This window comes from Pongo abelii, chromosome 1 (genome assembly GCF_028885655.2).
Source record: "Pongo abelii isolate AG06213 chromosome 1, NHGRI_mPonAbe1-v2.0_pri, whole genome shotgun sequence".
In the NCBI taxonomy this organism is placed as follows: Eukaryota; Metazoa; Chordata; class Mammalia; order Primates; family Hominidae; genus Pongo; species Pongo abelii.
In genome coordinates this window covers 100590259-100615371 of record NC_071985.2, presented here as the reverse complement: position 1 = coordinate 100615371, position 25113 = coordinate 100590259, and the positions used below count along the sequence as shown (strand labels likewise).

The 25113-nt window shown below is 38.4% G+C and overlaps 2 protein-coding genes and 1 pseudogene across 6 annotated transcripts in view; 2 read left to right on the top strand and 1 right to left on the bottom strand.

Moving 5' to 3' along the window:
* OTUD7B (OTU deubiquitinase 7B) overlaps window positions 1-16171 on the bottom strand; it is a 128735-nt gene extending 112564 nt beyond the window's left edge. The window contains exon 1 of the mRNA XM_063727791.1: window positions 16042-16171. The gene's annotated coding sequence lies outside the window, so the exon portion shown is untranslated. The remainder of the gene's footprint in view (window positions 1-16041) is intronic.
* Window positions 2124-3457, top strand: LOC100445765 (large ribosomal subunit protein eL6-like; annotated as a pseudogene).
* A 153-nt stretch (window positions 16172-16324) lies between the features above and the next one.
* VPS45 (vacuolar protein sorting 45 homolog) overlaps window positions 16325-25113 on the top strand; it is a 77763-nt gene continuing 68974 nt past the window's right edge. For all 5 annotated transcript variants that reach the window (XR_008512422.2, XM_009244888.4, XM_002810293.6 and 2 more), the window contains exons 1-4: window positions 16325-16509; window positions 17190-17324; window positions 20743-20803; window positions 24808-24887. Coding sequence is in view for 4 of the 5 variants with exons in the window: in XM_009244888.4 (XP_009243163.1) it covers window positions 16417-16509; window positions 17190-17324; window positions 20743-20803; window positions 24808-24887 (369 nt within the window). In the remaining variant the exon portion in view is untranslated. The remainder of the gene's footprint in view (window positions 16510-17189; window positions 17325-20742; window positions 20804-24807; window positions 24888-25113) is intronic.

Here is a 25113-nt window from a genome sequence, read left to right as displayed (position 1 = left end):
ATGTTTCTTTCCATCTGCTTCCAATTTAAGGAAGTTATTCAACTTCTCTGAACCTCAGTTTATCTGGAATATAAAAATAATATCCACCTTAAAGGAAAGTTGCAAAGGTTAATTCAGATATCTGTAAAAGTGTCAGCGCATAGTAAAAGCTTAATGAAAGGTGGTTCTTATTATTTATTACTATTATTAAGAGAATAATCTTAAATAATAGTGTCCTACATTAAAGATATTTTATTTGCTTCAAATGGAAAGATATGTAAATAAAAAAGTTTATGATTTACTTTTACAATATTAAACATTCTTTCTAGTTAAGAAAAACAGTGATCTTGATTAAATGCTTGACATATCAGGAATGAGCCATTTCTAAAAGAATTATTTCAATATAAAAATATTATGCTCTCTTCATGTTAAAAACTCTCAATAAACTATGTATTAAAGAAACATACCTCAAAATAATGAGTCATCTATGACAAACCCACAGCCAATATCATACTGAATGGGCAAAAGCTGGAAGCATTCCCCTTGAAAACTGGCACAAGACAAGGATGCCCTCTCTCACCACTCCTATTCAACATAGTATTGGAAGTCCTTGCCAGAGCAATAAGGCAAGAGAAAGAAATAAACAGCATCTGAATAGGAAGAGAGGAAGTCAAACTATTTCTGTTTGCAGACGACATGATTCCATATTTAGAAAACCCCATAGTCTTGGCTCAAAAGCTCCTTCAGCTGATAAACAACTTCAGCAAAGTTGCAGGATGTAAAATAAATGTACAAAAAAACACTAGCACTCCTATACACCAACAACAGTCAAGCTGACAGCCAAATCAGAAAGGCACTCTCATTCACAATTGTCACCAAAAAAATAAAATACCTAGCAATACAGCTAACCAGGGAGGTGAAAGATCTCTACAATGAGAATTACAAAATACTGTGCAAAGAAATCAGAGAAGCCACAAACAAATGGAAAAACATCCCATGCTCATGGATAGGAAGAACCAATATCATTAAAATGGTCATATTGCCCAAAGCAATTTACAGATTAAATGTTATTCCTATCAAACTACCAATAACATTCTTCACAGAATTAGGAAAAACTATTTTAAAATTCATATGGAACTAAAAAAGAGCCCAAATAGCCAAGGCAAAAAGAACAAACCCGGAGGCATCACATTACCTGACTTCAAACTATACTACAGGGCTACAGTGGCCAAAACAGCATGGTACTGGTGGAAAAAAAAAAAAAAAAAAAACAGGCACATAGACCAATGGAACAGAATGGAGAGTCCAGAAATAAGGCCACACACCTATGACCATCTGATCTTCAACAAAGCTGACAAAAACAAGCAATAGAGAAAAGACTCCCAAGTCAATACATGGTGCTGGGATAACTGGCTAACCATATGCAGAAGATTGAAACTGGACTCCTTCTTTACACCATATACAAAAATCAACTCAAGATGGAATAAATACTTAAATATAAAACCCAGAACTATAAAAACCCTGGAAGACAACCTAGGCAATACTATCCTGGACTTAGGCACAGGTGAAGATTTCATGACAAAGACGCTAAAAGCAATCGCAAAAAATTGACAAATGGGATCTAATTAAACTTAAGAGCTTTTGCACAGCAAAATAAACTATCAACAGAGTAAATAGACAATCTACAGAATGGGAGAAAGTATTTGCAAACTATGCATCTGACAAAGGTCTAATATCCAGCATCTATAAGGAACTTAAACGAATTTACAAGAGAAAAACAAACTACCCCATTAAAAAGTGGGCAAAGGACATGAACACTTTTCTTTTCCTTTTTTTTTTCTTTTTATTTTGAGACTGAGTTTCCCTCTTGTCACCCAGGCTGGAGTGCAGTGGCACACTCTCGGCTCACCGTAACTTCTGCCTCCTGGGTTCAATCGATTCTCCTGCCTCAGCCTCCCAAGAAGCCAAGATTACAGGCATGTGCCACCATGCCCGGCTAATTTTGTATTTTTAGTAGAGACGAGGTTTCTCCATGTTGGTCAGGCTGGTCTCGAACTCCCAACCTCAGGTGATTCACCCACCTCGGCCTCCCAAAGTGCTAGGATTACAGGCATGAGCCACCACGACCGGCTGAACAGACACTTTTCAAAAGAAGACATATATGCAGCCAACAGACATATGAGAAAAAACTCAGTATCACCGATCATTAGAGAAATGCAAATCAAAACCACAATGAGATACCATCTCACACCAGTCAGAATGGCCATTATTAAAAAGTCAGCTCTTTCCCATCTTACAAGATGGAGGGTGAACAAGTTGAGAAGCCAGATATTAAAGAGAAGAAACCTGAAGCCAAGAAGGCTGATGCTGGTGGCAAGGTGAAAAAGGGTAACCTTAAGGCTAAGAAGCCCAAGAACGGGAAGCCCCACTGCAGTCAAAATCCCGTCATTGTCAGAGGGATTGGCAGATATTCTCCATCTGCTATGTATTCCAGAAAGGCCACGTGCAAGAGGAAGTACTCAGCTGTGAAATCCAAGGTTGAAAAGCAAAAGGAGAAGTTTCTTGCAACTATTACAAAACCAGTTGGTGGTGGCAAGAACGGTGGTACGCAGGTGGTTAAACTTTGCAAAATGTCTACATATTATCTTACTGAAGATGTGCCTTCAAAGCTGTTGAGCCAAGGAAAAAAACCCTTCTGTCAGCACATGAGAAAACTGTGAGCCAGGATCACTCCCAAGACCATTCTGATCATCCTCACTGAACGCCACAGGGGCAAGAGGGTGATTTTCCTGAAGCAGCTGGCTACTGGCTGGTTAATTGTGACTGGACCTCTGGTCCTCGATCAAGTTCCTCTACGAAGAACACACCAGAAATCTGTCATTGCCACCTCAACCAAAATTGATATCAGCAATGTAAAAATCCCAAAACATCTTACTGATGCTTACTTCAAGAAGAAGCTGCAGGCCGGGCATGGTGACTCATGCCTGTAATCCCAGCACTTTGGGAGGCCAAAGCAGGCAAATCACTCGAGGTCAGGAGTTCAAGACCAGCACAGCCAACATGGTGAAATCCTGTCTCTACTAAAAATACAAAAATTAGCCGGGTGTGGTGGCATGGGCCTGTAATCCCAACTACTTGGGAGGCTGAGGCAGGAGAATCACTTGAACTCAGGAGGCGGAGGTTGCAGTGAGCCAAGAGCGTGCCACTGTGCTTCAGCCTGGGTGACAAGAGGGAAACTCAGTCTCAAAAAAAAAAAAAGAAAAAAAAAAGACGCTGCAGAAGCCCAGACACCAGGAAGGTGACATCTTCCACATAGAAAGAGAAATACGAGATTACAGAGCAGCACAAGATTGATCAAAAAGCTGTGGACTCACAGATTTTAACCAAAATCAAAGCTATTCCTCAGCTCCAGGGCTACCTCTGATCTGTGTTTGCTCCGATAAATGGAATAATTTATCCTCACAAATTGGTGTTCTAAATTTCCCTTTTTTTTTTTTTTTTTTTTTGAGACGGAGTCTTGCTCTGTCACCCAGGCTGAAGTGCAGTGGCCTGATCTCGACTCACTGCAAGCTCCGCCCCCCAGGTTCACGCCATTCTCCTGCCTCAGCCTTCTGAGTAGCTGGGACTACAGGCGCCGGAGTAGCTGGGACTACAAGGCGCCCACCACCACGCCCGGCTAATTTTTTGTATTTTTTAGTAGAGACGGAGTTTCACCGTGTTAGTCAGGATAGTCTCGATCTCCTGATCTCGTGATCCACCCGCCTCGGTCTCCCAAAGTGCTGGGATTACAGGCGTGAGCCACTGCGCCCAGCCTGGTGTTCTAAATTTCTTAAGAAGAATCTAATTAAATAACTGATAACAAAAAAAAAGTAAAAAAAATAACATGCTGATGAGGTTGCAGAGAATAGGGAACACTTCTGCACTGTTGGTGGAGTGTAAATTAGTTCAACCATTGTGGAAAGCAGTATGGCGATTCCTCACAGAGCTAAAAGCAGAACTACCATTCGACCCAGCAATCCCATTATTGGGTATATATACCCAGAGGAATTGGGTATATACCCTAAAGACATATGCACACGAATGTTCATTGCAGCACTGCGCACAATAGCAAAGACATGGAATCAACCTAAATGCCCATCAATGACAGATTGGATAAAGAAAATGTGCATATACACCATGGAATACTATGCAGCCATAAAAAAGAACAGGATCATGTCTTTTGCAGGTACATGGATGGAGCTGGAGGCTATTATCCTTAGCAAACTAATGCAGGAACAGAAAGCCAAATACTGCATGTTCTCACTTATAAACAGAAGCTAAATGATGAGAACTAATGAACACAAAGAAGGAAACAACAGACACTGGGGCCTACTTGAGGGTGGAGGGTGGGAGAAGGGAGAGGAGCAGGAGAAATAACTATTGGGTACTAGGCTTAGTACCCAGGTGACTAAATAATCTGTACAACAAACCCCTGTGACATGGGTTTATCTATATAACAAACCTGCACATGTACCCCCGAACCTAAAATAAAAGTTTAAATAAATAAATAAATAAGAAAAAACTATTATACTCAAGACTCCTTTACCACCAATGAAATTTAAGGAGTTACAGGAATATGAATTTTCTAGTACTTACTTCATATGGCTTGCCTGTTCTCTTAAAACATCATCTAAGATGTTAAAAATAATTCAGTCACATTTATGGTCATCTACATATCTAACACCAAGAGCAGCCCAAAAACAGAATAATGATAATAAAAGGGATCTTAGCAATTAATCTAGCTTGATCTTTTTTAAGGAATAAAACTTATTCTGTATCTCCTTAACATTATAAGTTATTTTAAAATTCATCTCACGAATTGTAATAATTCTGGGAGGAGGCAAGCACATGATAAATATTTTTATATTCCATTTGTTGATGGGGAAACTTATAAACAGTAAAACTAAGCACAGTATAAAATACTTGTTATGAAAAATTAATTACAGCTAGGCTAAAGACTACTTGTATTATCTCAATTCTCACATCAATCTGAGGTAGGCATTATTTTCTCCATTTACAAATGAGGAAACTGAGACACAGAGAAGTTACATAACTTGCCAAGTTATGCAGCTAGTACACACAGAATCAAATCCAGGCTCACTGATTCCAGAGCCTACACTCTTAACCTCTATATTATATTTTTCCTAATACCTAAAAAGAACAATTTTCTTAAATATCCATGAGTCTATAACTGACACAAATAAATGACTGAATAAATAAATAAATGGGGGAAGATAGATCAGGTCTTCTTTACAGAAAATTCCAATTAATACATACAGAGGGAATGAAGAAAATAATCACCATTAGTTAAACACCAATTGTTGCAGGCAAGAACCATCAATGGATTACAGCTAAAATTAGGAGGTGAAAGTATGATGACAAACAGAATATTTTCATAGCTTCAACACATCTCTCCATATGACATATGTTAATTACAAGGAGAAAAATAATAATTTTACAGTGGAGAAAGCCTGCAGACACCAGGTAAACCAAATGATCAAAGTTAATATCACCAATGATAAGATATCAACATTATGTATGCCATGATATTGAAAAGGCTACATCACTTTTTTGATATTTCTGCCAAGAATGTACAACCTCAATCTAATAATGAGAAAACATTAGATAAACCCATACTGAGGGATATTCTACGAAACAACTGACCAGTATGCTTAGAAAATGTAATTTAGTTAATAGTATTTTACCAATGATAATTTCCTGGTTTTGGTCTTTGTACTATGGCTATGTAAGAAGTTAATATTGAAGGAAGTTCGGTAAAGAGTATAAGGGAACTCTATTTTTGCAACTTTTCTGTAAGTTTTAAATTTCAAAATAAGAAGTTGAAAAAGTAAAAATTTTCTTAAAATCTATAATCCAAACCTTATTAATTTATCTTCCTTTTTATTCTCAGAGAGGCCAAATTGGTAGGTTCTCCCATGAGTCGACTAGTGTCACTGGCAGAGGAGCTAAGAATAGTTCTCCATGGGTCAACTGTCTTCTCCATATACTACATGCTTCTATAAGGAGATTGAATGATGACAATACACAATAATCTTGTATTTGTAAGTAGTAAGAACAGCTATTTTAAAATGAAAGGATTCAGTCTTTTCTCTTAGAAGTGTTCATTAGTTTTTAATCATGAAATAAAATCATTGCCCATGATTCTGAAGTTCTGTGTCTTGATACTCTAAAACATTATATACAGTGAAACAGCATTCTGTTAGGATTTGTCCAGTAAAGTACTTTTCATTATCATAAGGTTTTACACATGTAGACTCAGTAATCCTTACTCTAAGAATGTAGAGATATGACTGTGCTAAGGCAATAAGTATGAATAAACAGAAATGTATAGCTAGCTAACATCACAGCTTAACTCAAAAGGTCTGAACCAAGCCTAAAACAGAAAAGTATGACAAGTGAAAGCACTGCCCAAATGCCCTTGGAGCATAATTATGAGCCCATTTTAAGGGGCAAATACTAATAGAATTGGATGAAGGATCGTGGGACAGAAGATTTAGGGGTAAAGAATAGTATTAAAGCTTAACGGGAAGAGAACAAAAACTACTCAATCTCCTTGTATTCGCTCAGCCCCCAATAATCTTGACCCTCTACTGCTTTGCTACTCAAAATGTGGTCCATGGAACGCCAGCACCAACATCATCCGGAGCTAGTTAAAAACACAGGATATAGGCTGGTGCCTTTAATCCCAGCACTTTGGGAGGCCAAGGCAGGGCCAATCACTTGAGTCCAGGAGTTCGAGATCAGCCTGGGCAACATGGAAAAATCCTGTCTCTACAAAAAAATACAAATAAATTAATGGGCATGGTAGCACACCCCTGTAGTCCCAGCTACTCAGGAGGCTGAGGGAGGAGGGTCACCTGAGACCAGGAGTTTGAGGTTGCAGTAAGCTGAGTCATGATTGTACCACTGCACTCCAACCTGGGTGACAGGCTGTTTATTTTTTGAGACTGGGTGACCCTGTCTCGAAAAATAAAAATAAGTAAATAAATTAAATAAATAAAAATACATGATGTAATAAGACCTCATCCCAGATCCATTGACTAAAAAATCTTCATTTTAGCAAGATCCACATGTGATGAATCCCCAGGAGATTTGTATATGCATATTAAAGTTTGATCAACATTTCCCAAACACATTGAGTTTTAAGGAAATAAACAATGAGATATGTTATACCACATTAATCTCCAAATTGGTGATTTAAGTAGCTTGGTATTTCATTAGACAGCCTTTCAATCTCACTTTAGAAGAGAAAAGCACAATAAAATATGCAGTATAAAAGATATTTTAGGTATTCTTTATGCTTATCTGTCAGAGTCTAGTTAGGAAAAAATATTTCTTTTACAATAAATTTCTTATTTTATAATTTTCTTACAAAATATACCAAATCTGTTTTTTAAAGTAAATAAATTATGTATTAGACATTTTTAAAGAATACTGACAAATTAAGGTACTGAATGCAAATACATACTTTCTTACTTTCTTTTTTTTTTTTTTTTTTTGAGACGGAGTCTTACTCTCTTGGCCAGGCTGGAGTGCAGTGGTGTGATCTCGGCTCACTGCAACCTCTGCCGCCCAGGTTCAAGCGATTCTCCTGCCTCAGCCTCCTGAGTAGCTGGGATTACAGGCGCCTGCCACCACACCTGGCTAATTTTTGTAGTTTTTAGTAGAGACAGGGCTTCACCATCTTGGCCAGGCTGGTCTTGAACTCCTGACCTCGTGATCCACCCACCTCTGCCTCCCAAAGTGCTGGGATTACAGGCATGAGCCACCGCACCTGGCACCTGGCCACTTTTCATATTCTTTCTTTTTTTTTTTTTTTTTTTTTTTGAGACAGAGTTTCACTCTTGTTGCCCAGGCTGGAATGCAATGGCGCAATCTCGGCTCACTGCATCCTCCTCCTCCCAGGTTCAAGCAATTCTCCTCCCTCAGCCTCCCAAGTAGCTGGGATTACAGGCATGCGCCACCACACCTGGCTAATTTTGTATTTTTAGTACAGACGGGGTTTTTCCATGTTGGTCAGGCTCGGTCTTAAACTCCCAACCTCAGGTGATCTGCCCGCCTCAGCCTCCTAAAGTGCTGGGATTACAGGCATGAGCCATCGTCATATTCTTTCTTTAATGCCCAGTCTAGGTAGGGAAGATTAACATTTACTAATATGTTCATTAAAATAAACATAAAACTCGGCTACTCTGGGCACACTGCCTATGGAGCAGCCTTGCTCTTCAAAGAGAGGGAAAAAAAAAGAAAGAAAAATTATTTAAAAATTATTTTAAAACATAAACATAAAACTTAATAACAATGTAAATACAAAATATTCAGCTAAAAGTTGGAAGGGTTCAGACCAATATGAATTACACGATCCACTACATCTGTTTGCCATTGAAAACAAACAAGAAAAAACCAGCAGTCTTTTGATTTAGAATATTTTTAGTCATCTCAACCATTTCATGAAATAGAAGATAGTTTAAAAGAGAAAAAAAAATCCAGGATAGAAGTAGGGCCATATGTTCTTATTTAATATTGGCATATAAAAGAGAAAATACAAGTAATATCAGCGTGACTCCTTCAGTGAGATTTCAATGCCTCATCTCACATATTTTTAGGCTATTAGGGCTGACATCTAGGGCTGAAGGATTTAGTTAGCGTCTGTTAGGTGATGAACTGTGTCACTCCAAAATTCCTGTGTTGAAGTCCTGACCTTCAGTATCTCCGTATGGGATTGCATTTGGAGAAAGGGTCTTTAAAGAGGTAATTAAGGTTAAACGAGGTCATTAGGGTGTGCCCTAATATGACTGGTGTCCTTAAGAGAAGAGATTAGGACACAGACACCACATAGAGACCATGTGAAGACACAGGAGAAGACAGCCATCTATGAGAGGCCTCAGAAGAAACCAACCTTTGACACTTGACCTTAGACATCTAGCCACCAGATGTCTTAGCCACCAGACATCTAGCCACCAGAACTATTGAGGAAATATGTTTCTATTGTTTAAGCTACTGAGTCTGGGGGTACTTCGTTATTGCAGCCGTCTCAAACTTATATAGCATCTGACATAGAATAACATAGAAGATATGCAATAGGTATTTACTGAAGGAAGATACCTTCAGGTATTTACTGAAGGAAGATATGCAATAGGTATTTACTGAAGGAACGAAGGTTACAGTTTATCCAGCAATTAATTCTGCCCAAAGCTGAGGCTGAAAGTTGACTTTCCACCAGTAAAGTCAGATTGAATATTTATTATGCAGTAAGACAGGCAAAAAGCTATTATTAAATATGAGGAATATCCACATACCCTCTACCCATCTTAAGAAATGAAGCATCAGCATTATAGTTGAAGCACCTGTGCTCTGGTTCCCGGTGGCATCCCACTTGCTCCCATGCTAGAAATAACCACTAATTGAATTTTGTTATCATTCTCATATAGGATTTCTTTTTTCTCTTTTCTTTTCTTTCTTTCTGAGACAGGGTCTTGCTGTCCCCCAGGCTGGACTGCAGTGGAATGATCATGGCTTACTGCAGCCTCAAGCTCATCACACCCAGCTAATTAAAACAAAAAACAAAAAAAACAAATTTTTTTTTTTTTAATTTGTAGAGATGGTGTCTCCCTGTGTTGTCCTGGCTGGTCTCAAACTTCTGGCCTCCAGCAATCCTCTTGCCTTGGCCCACAAAGTGCTGGGATTATAGCCGTAAGCCACTGTGCCCAGCCACATGTAGCATTTCTTCATACACCTATCTATAGGTTTGTAGCCCTAAACAATATACTATTATTTTTTGTATGTTTTCAAATGTTATATAAATAATATCATACTCTACAAGGACTATGTATGTTGTTTCTATACCCCTACCATCTTTTTGAGAGTCAACCATATGGATGCCCATAACTCTGGTTTATTTGTCTTAACTGCTAAATATGAATATAGTATTTTGTTATAAAATCATACCATGATTTATTTATTTATTCTTCTGTTGATGGACATTTAGGTTGTTTTCAACTTTTTTGCTATTATCAGCAATACTGTTAAGAACATTCTCATACATGTCTCACATATATGTGACAGTTCTCTAGGGCAACGATTTCCAATTCCTTTCATGACTGCACATAGGAAATCTTGGAAAAGCATATAGGTAAAAAAAGGAGGCTGTTCATAGCCAGCAGTGACCTGCCCAGGGGCTCTGGCTGCCCCAAGACCTGCTTGGCTACTCCTAGCCTAATAACAAGTGTGGGGACAAGAGTGACTTTATTTTAAATGCTAATCTGCCACGTAACTTCTGACTAACCCCAAGTCTGGGAATGCCTCCAGAATGTCTAAATGATGTATTAGTCTTTATGTAAGAACTTCTATTCACTGTAAGTTTCCTCCTAAACCACACTTGATGCTATTGCAGAAATCATAGGCTGTGACGCCCACAGCCACCTACATATTCCTTCCAGATCACGTATACTTTCCCTAAGATATAAGCCCTGGGTCTGGAAGGTTTTGATGCAGAGATCTACCTGTCATGCAGCTGCCCAGGACCATATTTCTGTCTGTACATTCCCCTAATAAATCACTCAAAATTGACAAACTGGGTTTGTCTGCCTCCTTCTTTGCCTTCTCAGCTCCTCCAGCATTTGGGGGCCACTTTGCACATATGGCCCTTTCATGGAACAAAGAAAGGAAGCTTCTTTGGAAGTTTCCATGGAAGCAAGAGGGATATATACCAAGGAGAAGAATTTTTGAATACAAGAGTATGTATAGTATATCTTTAGCTTTTTAATGTCCACATTGCTCTCCAAAATGTTATACCAATTTTTACACTTCTACTGGCAATATATGAAGTGTTGTTCTACATTTTCACCAACACTTGGTATTATCAGACATTTTAATTTTTGGATATGAAATGGTAATTCCATTGTGACTTTAATTTGCATTCTTTAAGATTACCATTGAGCATCTCTTCGCATGTTTACTAGTCATTTATCTCATTTTCAGTGAATTCCCTTTTCTAATCTTTTGCCCAAGAAATTATGTCTTACTCTGAGCAACTGTTCTTTTCTACCTGTGTTAGCTAGGAATCTCTCTTAAACAAAAGCACATTCTATTTTATATATCAGAGCAACTTATAAAACTACCATAGTGCACAGTCTACATTTTGAAAGCTGCTAATCTATACAATGGTCTAGAATTGATTAAAAAGTGAAGGGGGAAACCTGACATACATTTGTTTTCTTTTTCTTCTTCTTTTTTTTTTTTTTTTTGAGACTGAGTTTCACTCTTGTTGCCCAGGCTGGACTGCAATGGCGCGCGATCTCGGCTCACTGCAATCTCCACCTCCTGGGTTTAAGCGATTCTCCTGCCTCAGCCTCCCAAGTACCTGGGATTACAGGCATGCACCACCATGCCCGGCTAATTGTGTATTTTTAGTAGAATCGGAGTTTCACCATGTTGATCAGGCTGGTCTCAAACTCCTGACCTCAAGTGATCCACCCGTCTCCGCCTCCCAAAGTGCTGGGATTACAGGCGTGACCCACCAAGGCTGGCCCTGACTTATATTTATAACAAGCTCAAATCACCAAAAATTTCACTCAGACTAGATCATTTCATCCTTGGGAATGCAAAGATCTTATTTAACTAATTTTCAGTTACTCAGGTCTCTGAGTATATTACCTGTAGTTTCTGCAGATAGAAATGGTTCTAGGCCAGGCATGGTGGCTCATGTCTATAATCCCAGCACTTTGGGAGGCCAAGGCAGGCAGATCACTTGAGGCCAAGAGTTCGAGACCAGCCTGGCCAACATGGTGATACCCTGTCTGTACTAAAAATACAAAAATTAGCTGGTTTGGTGGCGGGCGCCTGTAGTGCCAGTTATTGAGGAGGCTGAGGCATGATAATCACTGGAACACAGAGCCAGAGGTTGCAGTGAACCGAGATGGCACCACTGCACTCCAGCCCGGGTGACAGAGCAAGACCCTGTCTCAAAGAAAAAAAAAGAAATGTTTCTTGCTGTGGAGTGGTCGCCATACAGAAATCCAGTTTCTTTGGCCATCTCAAAATGCTACAAATGGTGAACTTATTTGTAATCAAAAGTATGAATTCAGGATCGTTATTTTAAACGAGTCTGCACAGGATTTGATAGCTGGTTGGTAGTCATGCTACAAGCCAACTCAACTATAATATTCTCACTGTGGCTATTATCAATTTACCTACTCAGAAAGGTGGAATCACTGAAATTATTGAATGTGCAGACAGAACTCTTCATGCAGATAATTTTTACTCAATGATTTAAAGCTATTAAATGCTTTTGCTACCATAAAGCTCAGCACATCACAGTTGGTGAACTGTGATGATAATTTAACAAATTCTGTTTGATTTGAGGCTGCGTAGACACTAAGCCTCTGAAATCACTTGAAGCATATTTTTCCTAAGTTTTTTCTTCATAAAAATTGCATGTTTTACAAATTATGATGGAGCAGGTCAAATCTTCCCATTAGTATTTCTATTATTGTATAGTAATACAAGATCAAGTCTTAATGGAAATTATATTTAGAAGCTATGGATGACATTTTCTGAAATTGATTCTATGTTTAAATTTTCTTGTCAATGGGAAATACATATAACCATAAGTGAAAAATAAGCTAAAACACGTTTACCTTTTGATTTCTAATAATCAAAGCTGATATTTATTGAGCATTTACTATGCACCAGGCACTGTGTAAAATACTTTTTTGCACATTATTTCATTTAGTTCTCACAAATTCATGAGGTAGGTTATGTTATTATCATTTATCTGATGAGGAAATGGTTAGAGAGGTTAACAACACTGCACAAATACTAGTTGTATGACACAGGCAATCCTTTCTTTCTCTTTCTTTCTTCTTTTCTCTTTTCTTTTCTCTTCTCTTCTCTTCTCTTTCTGGCAGAGTCTCACTCTGCTACCTGGAGTGCAGTGGCATGAACATGGCTCACTGCAGCCTCGACTTCCAGGGCTCAAGCAATCCTACCACACGCTTCTCAAGTAGCTGGGACCACAGATGCACCCACTACACCTAGCTAATTTTTAAATTTTGTGTAGAGACAAGGTTTAGCTATGTTGCCCAGGTTGGTCTCAAACTCCTGGGCTCAAGCAATCCTCCTGCCTTAGCCTCCCAAAGTGCTAGGATTACAGGCATGAACCACTGTGCCTGGCCAATACTGCCATTCTTTATGCAAATATTTTTTTCAATTGTTATCAAGTAGGAAATCTAATTAACTTCAGTTTCATTGAATTTCATCTTTACTTCCTTCCTATCCATGGCTTATGAGAGAAGCGTTAACATGAAGCAACAAGGATTATGGTAAATAGAGAATTAATAATCTAAAATAACTAAGAGTTGGCCATATTGTTATTATAATTATACTGAAGCTTATTTACATATTTTTTGTTTTGTGTTGAAGCCTTGAGCTCTGGTGGAGGAAAATCATGATTTTGATTAAACACAAAATGGGCAGTTAAACCTCTAAATAGTATACACGGAGAAAGCTGAAGTACACTTAATTATTTAGATAATCATTCCTGATTATTTAACTTACATATTTACAAGCCTACATAAAATGTACAAATGTAAATAGTGCTTTTTTTTTTGGAGACAGGTCTCACTCTGTCACCCAGGCTGCAATGCAGTGGCACACTGTAACCTCAACCTCCTGGGCTCAGGTGATCCTCCCATCTCAGCCTCCCAAGTAGCTGGGACTGGAGGCGCTGGCCACCATGCCCAACTAATTTTTTGTATTTTTTTGTACAGACAGGGTTTCATCATATTGCCTAGGCTGGTCTTGAACTTCTGGACTCAAACGATTGGCCTTGCCTTGGCCTTCCAAAGTGTTGGGATTACAGGAGTGAGCCACCTGTAATTACCTGACCAACACTGAATTTTTTGACTTCCTGTTTTCTATCCTTTAAGCACTGATTTCTTGGACTCAGGGAAAACAAATTTTTCAAGTTGAAGATTTTAAGTTAATGTAGTCATTCATATTTGAAGGATGCCATGATTTATTTTTTAAATTTAATGTCTTTACTATTGAAAATATTTCTTGTTATTATAGTTTATTTATACCCTAAATTAAAAATAAGTAGGCACTTCATATTCTGGATTTGCTGTCAGTTGCCTACAACAAAACAAGTAACTCTGGGTTTATACTGGATGAGTCACAAAGCAAGAGCTTGGATTTTATCATTGGTTTCAGTTCTATTTTTAGAGGTATGGGGATACAAAAGAAGTTCTTAATTTGGAGACATTTAAAATGGCTTGTGTGGTTTTCTTCAGGAAGGAAGCATGCTGTCTAACTTCAGGACCATCACAGCACCCTTTAAATATGTAATAATTATTTTGTTCAAAATGTTTATGTTCCGTATCTTATCACTCAATGTATAAAATATCACTGCCACTGACATCAATGAAATTTTATGTGAAATGGAATGAGTTAGTAAGCTGTCAAGTAGGTATTTTCCTCCTCCCTCAAAAAGTTATGTGCCCAAGTATAAATCATCAAAAGGATAAAGATTATTTCCATCTATTGCTTACAGACTGACTATTGTTTAAAAAGGCACGAATTTCATAGACAAGTCTTTATCTCCTTCTTTCTTAAAAAAGCACAGAAAATGGGGAAAAAATCTTCTATACTGCAATCTAAATTACAGGTAAGAAAAATAAAAACCAAGTGACATGGGAGATTGGCAGTGAATTTTCAAATATCAGTAATTTACAGGATTTACAGGATTTTCATTAGCATTGTTTCCATGTTTTCTGTAAAATATGAACATTTAAATTGATAAGAATGGAATGTTCATGTAACATTTCTTGTATCCATTTAAAGATTCACATTTTCACTTTAATATATAACTTAAGACTTTTCTTTCAAAACACATCTAAAAATTAGTAAAATGCCTAAAGGGAAGCTTTATTTACTTGGTAGAAAAGCTGAAAGAAAAAAAAAAAACATATTCTTCACAATTTCAGAGGTGACAAAAATCTCTTATATTTCAGTAGTTTCTGATCTCCCTTAAGGGATTTGAAAATTATATATAATGTTGCATAATCTTAAGCTGATTAATGTTAAAGTGCTATTGGTCTATTTTAATGGTGTACTTCTTACAATATAATGAAAGAATTTATTTGGTAATCCTGAATCTATTGACCTCACAAACACTGGTCATTATTTTGGTGAAAATATTCATAAGCATTTTTAGTTACTGATTTCTAACAATTGTTTCTTACTATCTTCCTGATTTTACAATTCCCCAAAGTAAAGGTGTGAAAAACAAACATCGACCCTCCTTTACGACAAATGCCATGATAGAGGGGAGACCTGTGTGGTGTAAACACAAATGCAGACATTTGGAAGTTGATGGTTTTAAGATTCAATAAAAACTTGAGAGTTTTGGCTTCAAATCCCCACGCTAGTTTTAGTTCTACCGGATACGTGTCCCCTACCCATTTCAAAAGACCCAGTCACCTCGGCTCTTGCCTGCAGTTTCAGCGTCCCGCCGGAGTTAGAGCTGGCAGAGTCCAATTGCTCAGAGCGCCGAGGCAGGGGCGGGGCAGGGGGACGCTTGCAGGTCCGGTGGTCCCGCGGGCTGCGCGCCCCCACGGCCGACCCTAGCTGCAGACCCTCCTGGAGAACCTCAGGCCTTTCCCCAGAAACATCCCTAAAAGGCGTTCCCTTTGTTCATTCATTCAACAAATATTTGTTCAATTTCATATGCCCCTCTGTCTTGGGAAAACCAATTCGGGCCTCTGCAGCCTCAACACAGGGGTACTGTTCCCACCTATTAATGACGCAATGAAGCCGGGAAGACGAATCTCGACCACTGTTTCGCAAATACCGCGTGTGATTTATTAAATGCCGTCTCTCCGAGTCCCAAGTGACCGGGAGCATTATGCCACCTCCCTTGCCCTCATCTCTCACTGCCATGCAAGAAAGCGTTAATGGCAAATAGGGCACGTAGCCACGCTCTGTCTTTCCTGCTTCCAAGCAAACCTTGTGCCAGGTTCCTCATTTCGCGAGGCTCCACTCTCTTGGGCTTCAGGCTGCGGCTGGGCCTCCAGGACCAAAGGGCAATAGGGGTCTGAGAGTCCGGGCCTCAGGCATCTTCAGGCCGCAGGTGGGTGGAGAATAGCGCCCGCGCGTGGCAGCGGCCCAGGGCGTCTCAGCCGAATTTTTCCATCCCCGGGGTAGGCTTGGTCCCCTGTACACTCCAGCGGAACTACAACTCCCAGCACCGTGGCTGCCCGGACTCCCGGAAGCCCAAGTCCGGCTGGGAGGAAGCAGCTGAAACCCGGCCAACAGACCGGGGGTTAATTTAGCCAGAAAAGCGAGCGGGAGGGGCTGTAGGGTGCTTGTCAATTCGCCGCCATGAATGTGGTTTTTGCTGTGAAGCAGTACATTTCCAAAATGATAGAGGACAGCGGGCCTGGTATGAAAGTACTTCTCATGGATAAAGAGACGGTGAGTTTGCTTTTGCTCAGCATTTGTGAAGGAACCCTCTCAACCTTACAATAGCTGGTCCCATTCCACTGTAGGACTTAGCATTTAATTAAAGATATGAAAATGAGGGTCGGTTTGTGTGGAATTGAAAAGTTGTTTGTATAAAGCTTGCCCGGTGGGTTTTCAGTCTAAATGGCTCCAGCCACTGCCCAGAGACTACTTCTACCCGGAACAATTTATTGGAATCAGAAATCCTTTTCTAAATGTCTCCGCCAAGAAATCATTAATATGTCAGAGCACTTGGAAGACTTTGGGATGGGCCTGCTGTTTCCACTCAACATTGTGTTTTTAAATTAAAGCTGTTGGAGCTCAAGCTGAAATGACAGGTTATTTGTTGGCCACAGACCAGAAAACAAAACTCTTTAAGGTGATAGAAAAAAATGTTTTTGGAAACTTATGGATTGTTCCTGTTCAAAGAGACCATGTTTTTTGTTTTTAACCTTGAAGCTTCAGCTGAAAGGATAGAGCGTATTTTTCATTCTTGTATGTTACCTACCTGTTTGGATGTTCAGTAAATGTTATTCCGTATATTACTATTTAAGTTATCCAGCTAAGTATTAATGAAAAAAGAGGGTTAGATGTGCTACTTGTTTTTATTATTCTAGACTAGCATACTTTTAGTTAATCCTTTGTTTTTACAGACTGGCATAGTGAGTATGGTATACACACAATCGGAGATTCTACAGAAGGAAGTGTACCTCTTTGAACGCATTGATTCTCAAAATCGAGAGATCATGAAACACCTGAAGGCAATTTGTTTTCTTCGACCTACAAAGGTACTGCATAAACTGAGCTTCCATCTGCCCAGGCAGATGCAGAACACTCTGATCTGAAAGCATTAAGAAGGCAAAATAAATTTGTATTATCATAATTTGTGGCGTCATAATTATCCTGGTTCATCAGTGTTATAACCTTCATTTTTCTTGTTTTGTTTCCATATTTCAGTTGACCCCTTACAGCCAGTTCTTCCTTCAAGATGTCTTTTAGGTTCACAGCCATTCCCACTGCCACTAATGAACTACTCTTAACAGAGACCCACATTACTTTATTCCTGGATTAACCTCCGTATCTGTCACATTGAACACCATCAACACTTAATTTTATATACAGTTATGAGTGTCTTGAATCTTTACCACTTTATTCACATTTATGCTCAGGAACCTGTGGTGGCTTGATGTTACTTCCATGATTAAATCTATATTTAGCCCAGCAATTAAAGCCCTACTTTGTTGGTTTGATCTGCCCATATGTATCCAGCCTTCCTATGTCCTAGGTCTGCTTCTCCTCTATAGCCAGCTAGGCTACTGTTGGAATGAGCAATTCTACATGCTCATTCCTCTTCCCTTGTTTGTTTTTTTTTCTTCCACTAATTAAAAGTTCTTTGACCATTTGTCACTTTTTGTCCATCACCTTCTAAATCTAGCTTGAGTCTCTCCTTTAAAAAGCCTTTTCCTATTTCAATCTTATTTGTTACACTTTTTTTTTTTTTTTTTTTTTTTTGAGATGGAGTCTCACTCTGTCGCCCAGGCTGGAGTGCAGTGGTGCAATCTCGGCTCACTGCAAGCTCCGCCTTCCGGGTTCACGCCATTCTCCTGCCTCAGCCTCCCAAGTAGCTGGGACTACAGGCGTCTGCCACCACGCCCTGCTAATTTTTTTTTTTTTTGTATTTTTAGTAGAGACGGGGTTTCACCGTGTTAGCCAGGATGGTCTCCATCTCCTGACCTCATGATGTGCCAGCCTCGGCCTCCCAAAGTGCTGGGATTACAGGCGTGAGCCACCGTGCCTGGCTGTTATACTTTCTTGATTCATATTCATGTTCTTCAACTCTAATGCATTTTATCATGCTTGTACATATGAACTTTCCAAAATGCAAATTTGATCATGACACTCCTGCTTGAAATCCTTGAATGACTTCTCATTGCTTTTCTGATAAGGGCAAAACTCCTTAATTGTAGCCTTCAAGGTGCAGCATGGTCTGGTTTCTACCATTTCTCCAGCCTCATTTCGAACCATTCCCCTTTTGTACTCTGCATCTTAATCACCCTATATATATCAATCCGCTGTATTCCCCTTGTTCCGTCATGCCACAGGACATTTGCATAGTCTTCTTCCTCTGCCTAGAACTTCACTTCTTCAAGTAACCCTTCCCTGTTTTTGCTGACCAGGTCAAACCTGCCCCTTATATGCATTTACAACACCATCTTTATCTCCCTATTGTGTGTCACGGTTTGAACTTTTATATGGTTTATGTGATTACCAGCAGTAAGCTCCATGAAAACAGATATGATATCTGTTTTTCCTCACCCTATATTTCCAATTCCTGTCACACAGTGGACACTCAATAAACAGTTGCTGAATTAATGAACACATGCTGTGTTATAATAGTTTCCAATTGTTTCATATTTGTAGCTCTTGTCATGAAATTTTGGTTCAAGAGATACGTTAGAGATCATCTAGTTCATTATTTCCTAACGTTTTTTATTAGAGAAACTCTTTCACTGCTATGTACTGTCTCTCGAACTCTTTTAAGAATCTTTCCTTTTGGCCGGGCGCGGTGGCTCATGCCTGTAATCCTAGCACTTTGGGAGGCCAAGGCGGGCAGATCACGAGGTCAGGAGATCGAGACCATCCTGGCCAACATGGTGAAACCCCGTCTCTGCTAAAAATACAAACAACAACAACAACAACAAAAATTAGCCAGGCGTGGTGGCAGGCGCCTGTAGTACCAGCTACTAGGGAGGCTGAGGCAGGAGAATCACTTGAACCAGGGAGTCGGAGGTTGCGGGAAGCTGAGATCACGCCACTGTAGTCCAGCCTGGCGACAGAGCAAGACTCCGTCTCAAAAAATAATAAAATAAAAATTTTAAAAAAATTTAAAAAAAGAATCTTTCCTTTTTCTTTTTCCTCTTTTATATATTCTCTTTTGTCTTTTTCCACATTGTCTGAACTTTTAGGAATCTTTTAATTCACTTTGTTATTTTTGCCTAGCATATTACGAGGAAGTAATTGAGGTTTAAAAGATTTATTATTTAAATTTTTTGCCTTAAGATTATATTATAAAGTTAATTTGAATGCATTTTTAAATCTAAATTACAATTTTTGAAACCCTTTCCCCATTAATAAGCAGTATACATTGCTTACATTTTTTTAATTCTGTAAAGAAATGTGATTTTTTAAAAAAATTAATATGTTTAGGGAACAATTTATATTGAAATTTAACCAGGTGTTATAGTATCAAAAATCAATAAAACCTGCATTATAATCTTATGTAATTGGAATCTTATATTTTGACCATATAAAAATCAACTTTTTTGTTTTAAACTTTCATACTTTATTTTAAAATAATGTAATTATAGAAAAGATCTTAGCCTGCTACTTGCAAATACTTCACAAACATTGTAGTTGTGCAGAGTCTTACATCCCAATAAATTAAAAGCCAAAGTGAATATAATTAACTATATTTTCTCTTGAATGTTAATTTTTAAAGGAATAGACACATTTGATGCTCTATATAGGAATTTTGATGAGGCCAGGCACAGTGGCTCACGCCTGTAATCCTAACACTTCAGGAGACCAAGCCGGGTGGATCAGTTGAGGTCAGGAGTTCGAGACCAGCCTGGCCAACATGGTGAAACCCCGTCTCTACTACAGTTACAAAAAATTAGCTGGGTGTGGTGGCACAAACCTGTAATCCCAGCTACTTGGGAGGCTGAGACAGGAGAATTGCTTGAACTCAGGAGACAGAGGTTACAGTAAGCCGAGATTGTGCCATTGCACTCCAGCCTGGGTGACAGAGTGAGACTTAATCTCAAAAAAAAAAAAAAAAAAAAGAATTTTGAGCAAATGAATACAATTTATAGACAAGCAGCTTGATATGAGTTTGCAGAATTATAATCAATTTTATGTTGTGTTTCAACATCTGTGTCCTTTATATTCTTTATCTTAATTTGGCCAAAATGCACCTGGTTAATATTTAATATTATACACATATTATTAAATAATATATGATTCCTGATCATTGTATTTAATTTATCTGTTTTGTCTCCAGCCCTTACCCACCAACATAAGCACACTTAACCTAGACTTCAATATGCAGTGGACGCAGTAAATAAACAAATCAACGGGTGAATGCTTATTAGTTTTTTCCTTAAGCAACTCTCCTCATATTTTGTTTGCTTGTTCTTCATTTTCTAGGAGAATGTGGATTATATGATTCAGGAGCTCCGAAGACCCAAATACACTATATATTTCATTTGTAAGTATGTTAGTTCACTTTTTCAAACATGTAACAACATCTCAGTTAGTGTGTTTCATTGAGCCCTTCATATCATCAATAACTTCATTGAATCTGTCACTATAAAAGTCTAGTTTATTTAATGTCCTTCCAAAGTATTAAAAATCTTTTGACCTGCTGGGCGCTGTGGCTCACACCTGTAATCCCAGCACTTTGGGAGGCCAAGGTGGGCAGATCACCTGAGGTCAGGAGTTTGAGACCAGCCTGACCAACATGGTGAAACCCCATCTCTACTAAAAATACAAAATTAGCTGGGCATGGTGGCACATGCCTGTAATCCCAGCTACTTGGGAGGCTGAGGCAGGAGAATCGCTTGAACCGGAGAGGCGGAGATTGCAGTGAGCCAAGATTGCTCCATTGCACTCCAGCCTGGGCAACAAGAACGAAACTCCATCTCAAAAAAAAAAAAAAAAAAAAAATCTTTTTACCAATATTCTGTTTCAGAGGGCTAAATGTGATTTCCATTCATCTTTGATTGCTTAAATTAAAATTTTACATTTTACTTTGCCTTTCAAGATGCTTTGTAAGTCAAAAGTTGTAAGTAGACAAATTTCACATCTCACCTCTGCCAAAAAAAAAAAAGTATATACTTATCCCTATTTTACACTTAAAAATTGAGGCATGGAAGCTGATTTATTTTTTGAAGTGGGAAGGTAATACTTGAGTTTGCTGGAAAAGCAGAAATTTACTTTACATACCAGATAAAAGCCTTTCACTTCTCTTTGTTACTATATTTAATGCATTGAAAGTATAAATCATCAGGTAGTGATCTCTTATGTGCACAACGTTCTTGGAGTGAGGGTTAGGTAGGGGAGGTCTGGAAATAAACTAGGTTTGTGTTTGCTCTACAATTTACATGGATTTTTTTGATCCAATACATTTGGCTGTAGAAGTTACATCCATTCTCCTCTAGATGTCATTATTTATCTTTATGTTAATAGTGTTAGTGTAGTCTATTTGGTAACATTTCCAAAACCAAGGACTAGATTTAACAGTAAGTAGGGCATTTGAGAAGTTTTAAAGCTTACTTAAAGGTATTAGAGTTTTAGGGTTTAGACTACAGTCTAAGACGTACGTACTTTCTTCAGCGTATACTACTTAAATAGAATAATAATACAAAAAATTAACATTTGTGAAAAGACTATATATATAAGAGCTCTCTCATATTTTATTTCATTCAGTTCTGTGTAGAATTGAAAAGTTATATAAAGCTTGTCCAGTGGGTTTTCAGTGCACGACGCCCCAAGAGGTAAAAATAGGCAATTTTATTAATCTGTGGCAACTTAATTTTTGTTTGTTTTTGTCTGTTTTTGGCTAATAGTCATAGGTTTTCTTTTTAAAATTAAACTTTCTATTTTGAAGTAATTATAGATTCATGTGCAGTTTAAAATAAAAAACAAATAATAATACAGAGATCCCAGATACCCTTTACCCAGCTTCCCCCTGTGTAGTATCTTACATGATGATAGTACAATATCACAACCAAGATGTTAACACTGATACAGTCAGGATACAGAACATTTTCATCTCTATAAGGATCCCTTTTATTGCCCTTTTATTAGCTTATATGGACTTCTCTCCCACCCCAACCCCCTCATTAACCCTGGTAACCACTAATATTTTCTCTATTTTATATTTTGTCACTCGAAGAATGTTCTATAAATGAAATCATACAGTATATAATCTTTTGGGACTGGCTTTTTTCACTCAGCATAATTCTCTGGAGAGTCATCCAGGCTGTTGTGTGTGTGTGTGTGTGTTTTTGTTTTTTTGTCTGAGAAGCAGTCTTGCTTTGTCACCCAGGCTGGAGTGCAGTGTCACCATCTCAACTCACTGCAACCTCCACCTCCCGGGTTCAAGCGATTCTCCCACCTCAGCCTCCCGAGTAGCTAGGATTACAGGTGCACACCACCATGCCCAGCTAATTTTTGTATTTTTTTTTAGTAGAGACAGGGTTTCATCATGTTGGTTGTCCAGGCTGGTCTCAAACTCCTGACCTTGTGTGATCCTCCCGCTTCAGCCTCCCAAAGTACTGGGATTACAGGCATGAGCCACCACACCTCACCTGTTGTGTGTATTAATAGTTCATTCCTCCTTTGAGCTGGAACTGCAAAAAAAAAAGTTTTCTTAATTTAAAAATAGTTCATTTCTTTTTATTGCTGAGTAGTATTCCATGGTATGAATGTACCACAGTTTAACTATACACCATTGAAGGACATATGAGTTGTTTCCAGTTTTGACTATTACAAATAAAGCTGCTATAAATATCTGTGTACAGATTTTTATGTGAACATTAAGTCTTCGTTCTCTGGGATAAATAACCCCCAGGAGTGCAACTGCTGAGTCATATGGTAATTGCATGTGTGATCTGTCCACCTTGGCCTCCCAAAGTGGTGGGATTACAGGTGTGAGCCACCGCACCAAACTTTTAAAGACATACAAAAGTAGGATAGTATCATAAGTTCCAATGTACCTATCAGCTGGTTTCAACAATTATTGAGCCTCACCCAATCTTGTTTTAGCTATACTGTCACCTGCTCCTCCACCAATATTATTTTAAAGCAAATCTAAGACATTATATAATTTTATCCATATATTTCAGTATGCATCTCTAAAAGATAAGGTCTCATTTTTTAAAAAACACATTTCCATTATTACATCTAGATTAAAAGTGAAAAATCTTATTCTTTTTTTTTTTTTGAGACACAGTCTCCCTCTGTCACCCAGACAGAGTGCAGTGGCATGATCTCGGCTCACTGTAACCTCAGCTTCCCAGGTTCAAGTGATGTTGCCCAGGCTGGTCTTGAACTCTTAGTACTATTTTCAAATAACCATTCAGCGTTCAAATTTAAAATTGTCTCTCTCTTTTTTTTTTTTTTACAGTTTTTTAAAATTGGGATCAAAGTAAGGTTCACACATTGCTGTTGGTTGATATGTTAAGTTTCTTAATCTTCTGTATAGGTCCTCCCACCCTTGCCCCTGCTGCCCCATGCAATTTATTTATTGAAGAAACTGTTAAGTTTTCCACAGTCTGGATTTGCTGATTGCATCCCCAGGGGGTAGTTTAACATGTTCTTGAAGTTTAAAATATTCCTCTATCTTCTAGTTCCTGTAAATTCATAGGTGAATACAGAGCCTTAATTAGGTTAAGATTCGATTTCTTCTTGGCAAGAATACTTTATAGGTGATATTGTGTGCTTTCATTGGCTGTTTATTCTTTTGATATTAGCAGCTGCTGATGCTCAATGCCTGGGTCCATTCAATTGATTCATTGGGGATTAGGGAAAATGATGATATTCTAATTCTTTCATTAACATTTGTTAGTTATTGTTGAGCTGGAATATTTTCACAAAGAAAAATTTTCCTTCATCTATTTGGTTACCTGGTAGTACAGTTTATATATAAAAGACAGCATGAAAGTTTACTTCTTTCTCCTTATTTTCAATAAAATGACTTACTTCCCTAGTATTCTCATTCTCCAGTTCCTCCAATGGAGTCTTGCTCTATCGCCCAGGCTGGAGTGCAGTGGCCTGATCTGGGCTCACTGCAAGCTCTGCCTCCCGGGTTCATGCCATTCTCCTGCCTCAGCCTCCTGAGTAGCTGGGACTACAGGCGTCCGCCACCACGCCCTGCTAATTTTTTTTTTTGTATTTTTAGTAGAGACGGGGTTTCACCGTGTTAGCCAGGATGGTCTCCATCTCCTGACCTCATGATCTGCCTGCCTCAGCCTCCCAAAGTGCTAGGATTACAGGCGTGAGCCACCACGCCCGGCCGGTCCTTTTAAAAAAAAAAGAAAAAAAATATATATATATATATAAAATTATGAATTTGTGGATTAAATATATTTGTGCTACCCATTCCAATTTGAAGGTCACTTATTCATTAGGCTTTAACCATCAGGCCCTTTTACATATATTGCAGCAGAAATTATCTCCCTTGAGTCAACCCCAACTCGTGTGTTTCAGATTTCAGTAATGTGATCAGCAAGAGTGACGTGAAGTCATTGGCTGAAGCTGATGAACAGGAAGTTGTGGCTGAGGTTCAGGTAAACATATTGGTCCTGTAACACATCTCATATGTTGGCCCTTTTTAAATATTTGAGTCTAAAAATTAAGGAAAGGTCTGTCTCAAAAGAAGTTTTATTATGAACACTTGAATATATTTATCACATAAGTGAGGAATATTATTTTCAGAGGCAGCAAATAAACTAGTTTTGAATTTTTCAGAAGGATGTGATAGGTGATAAATGAATAAAAAGAATACTTGTTTTA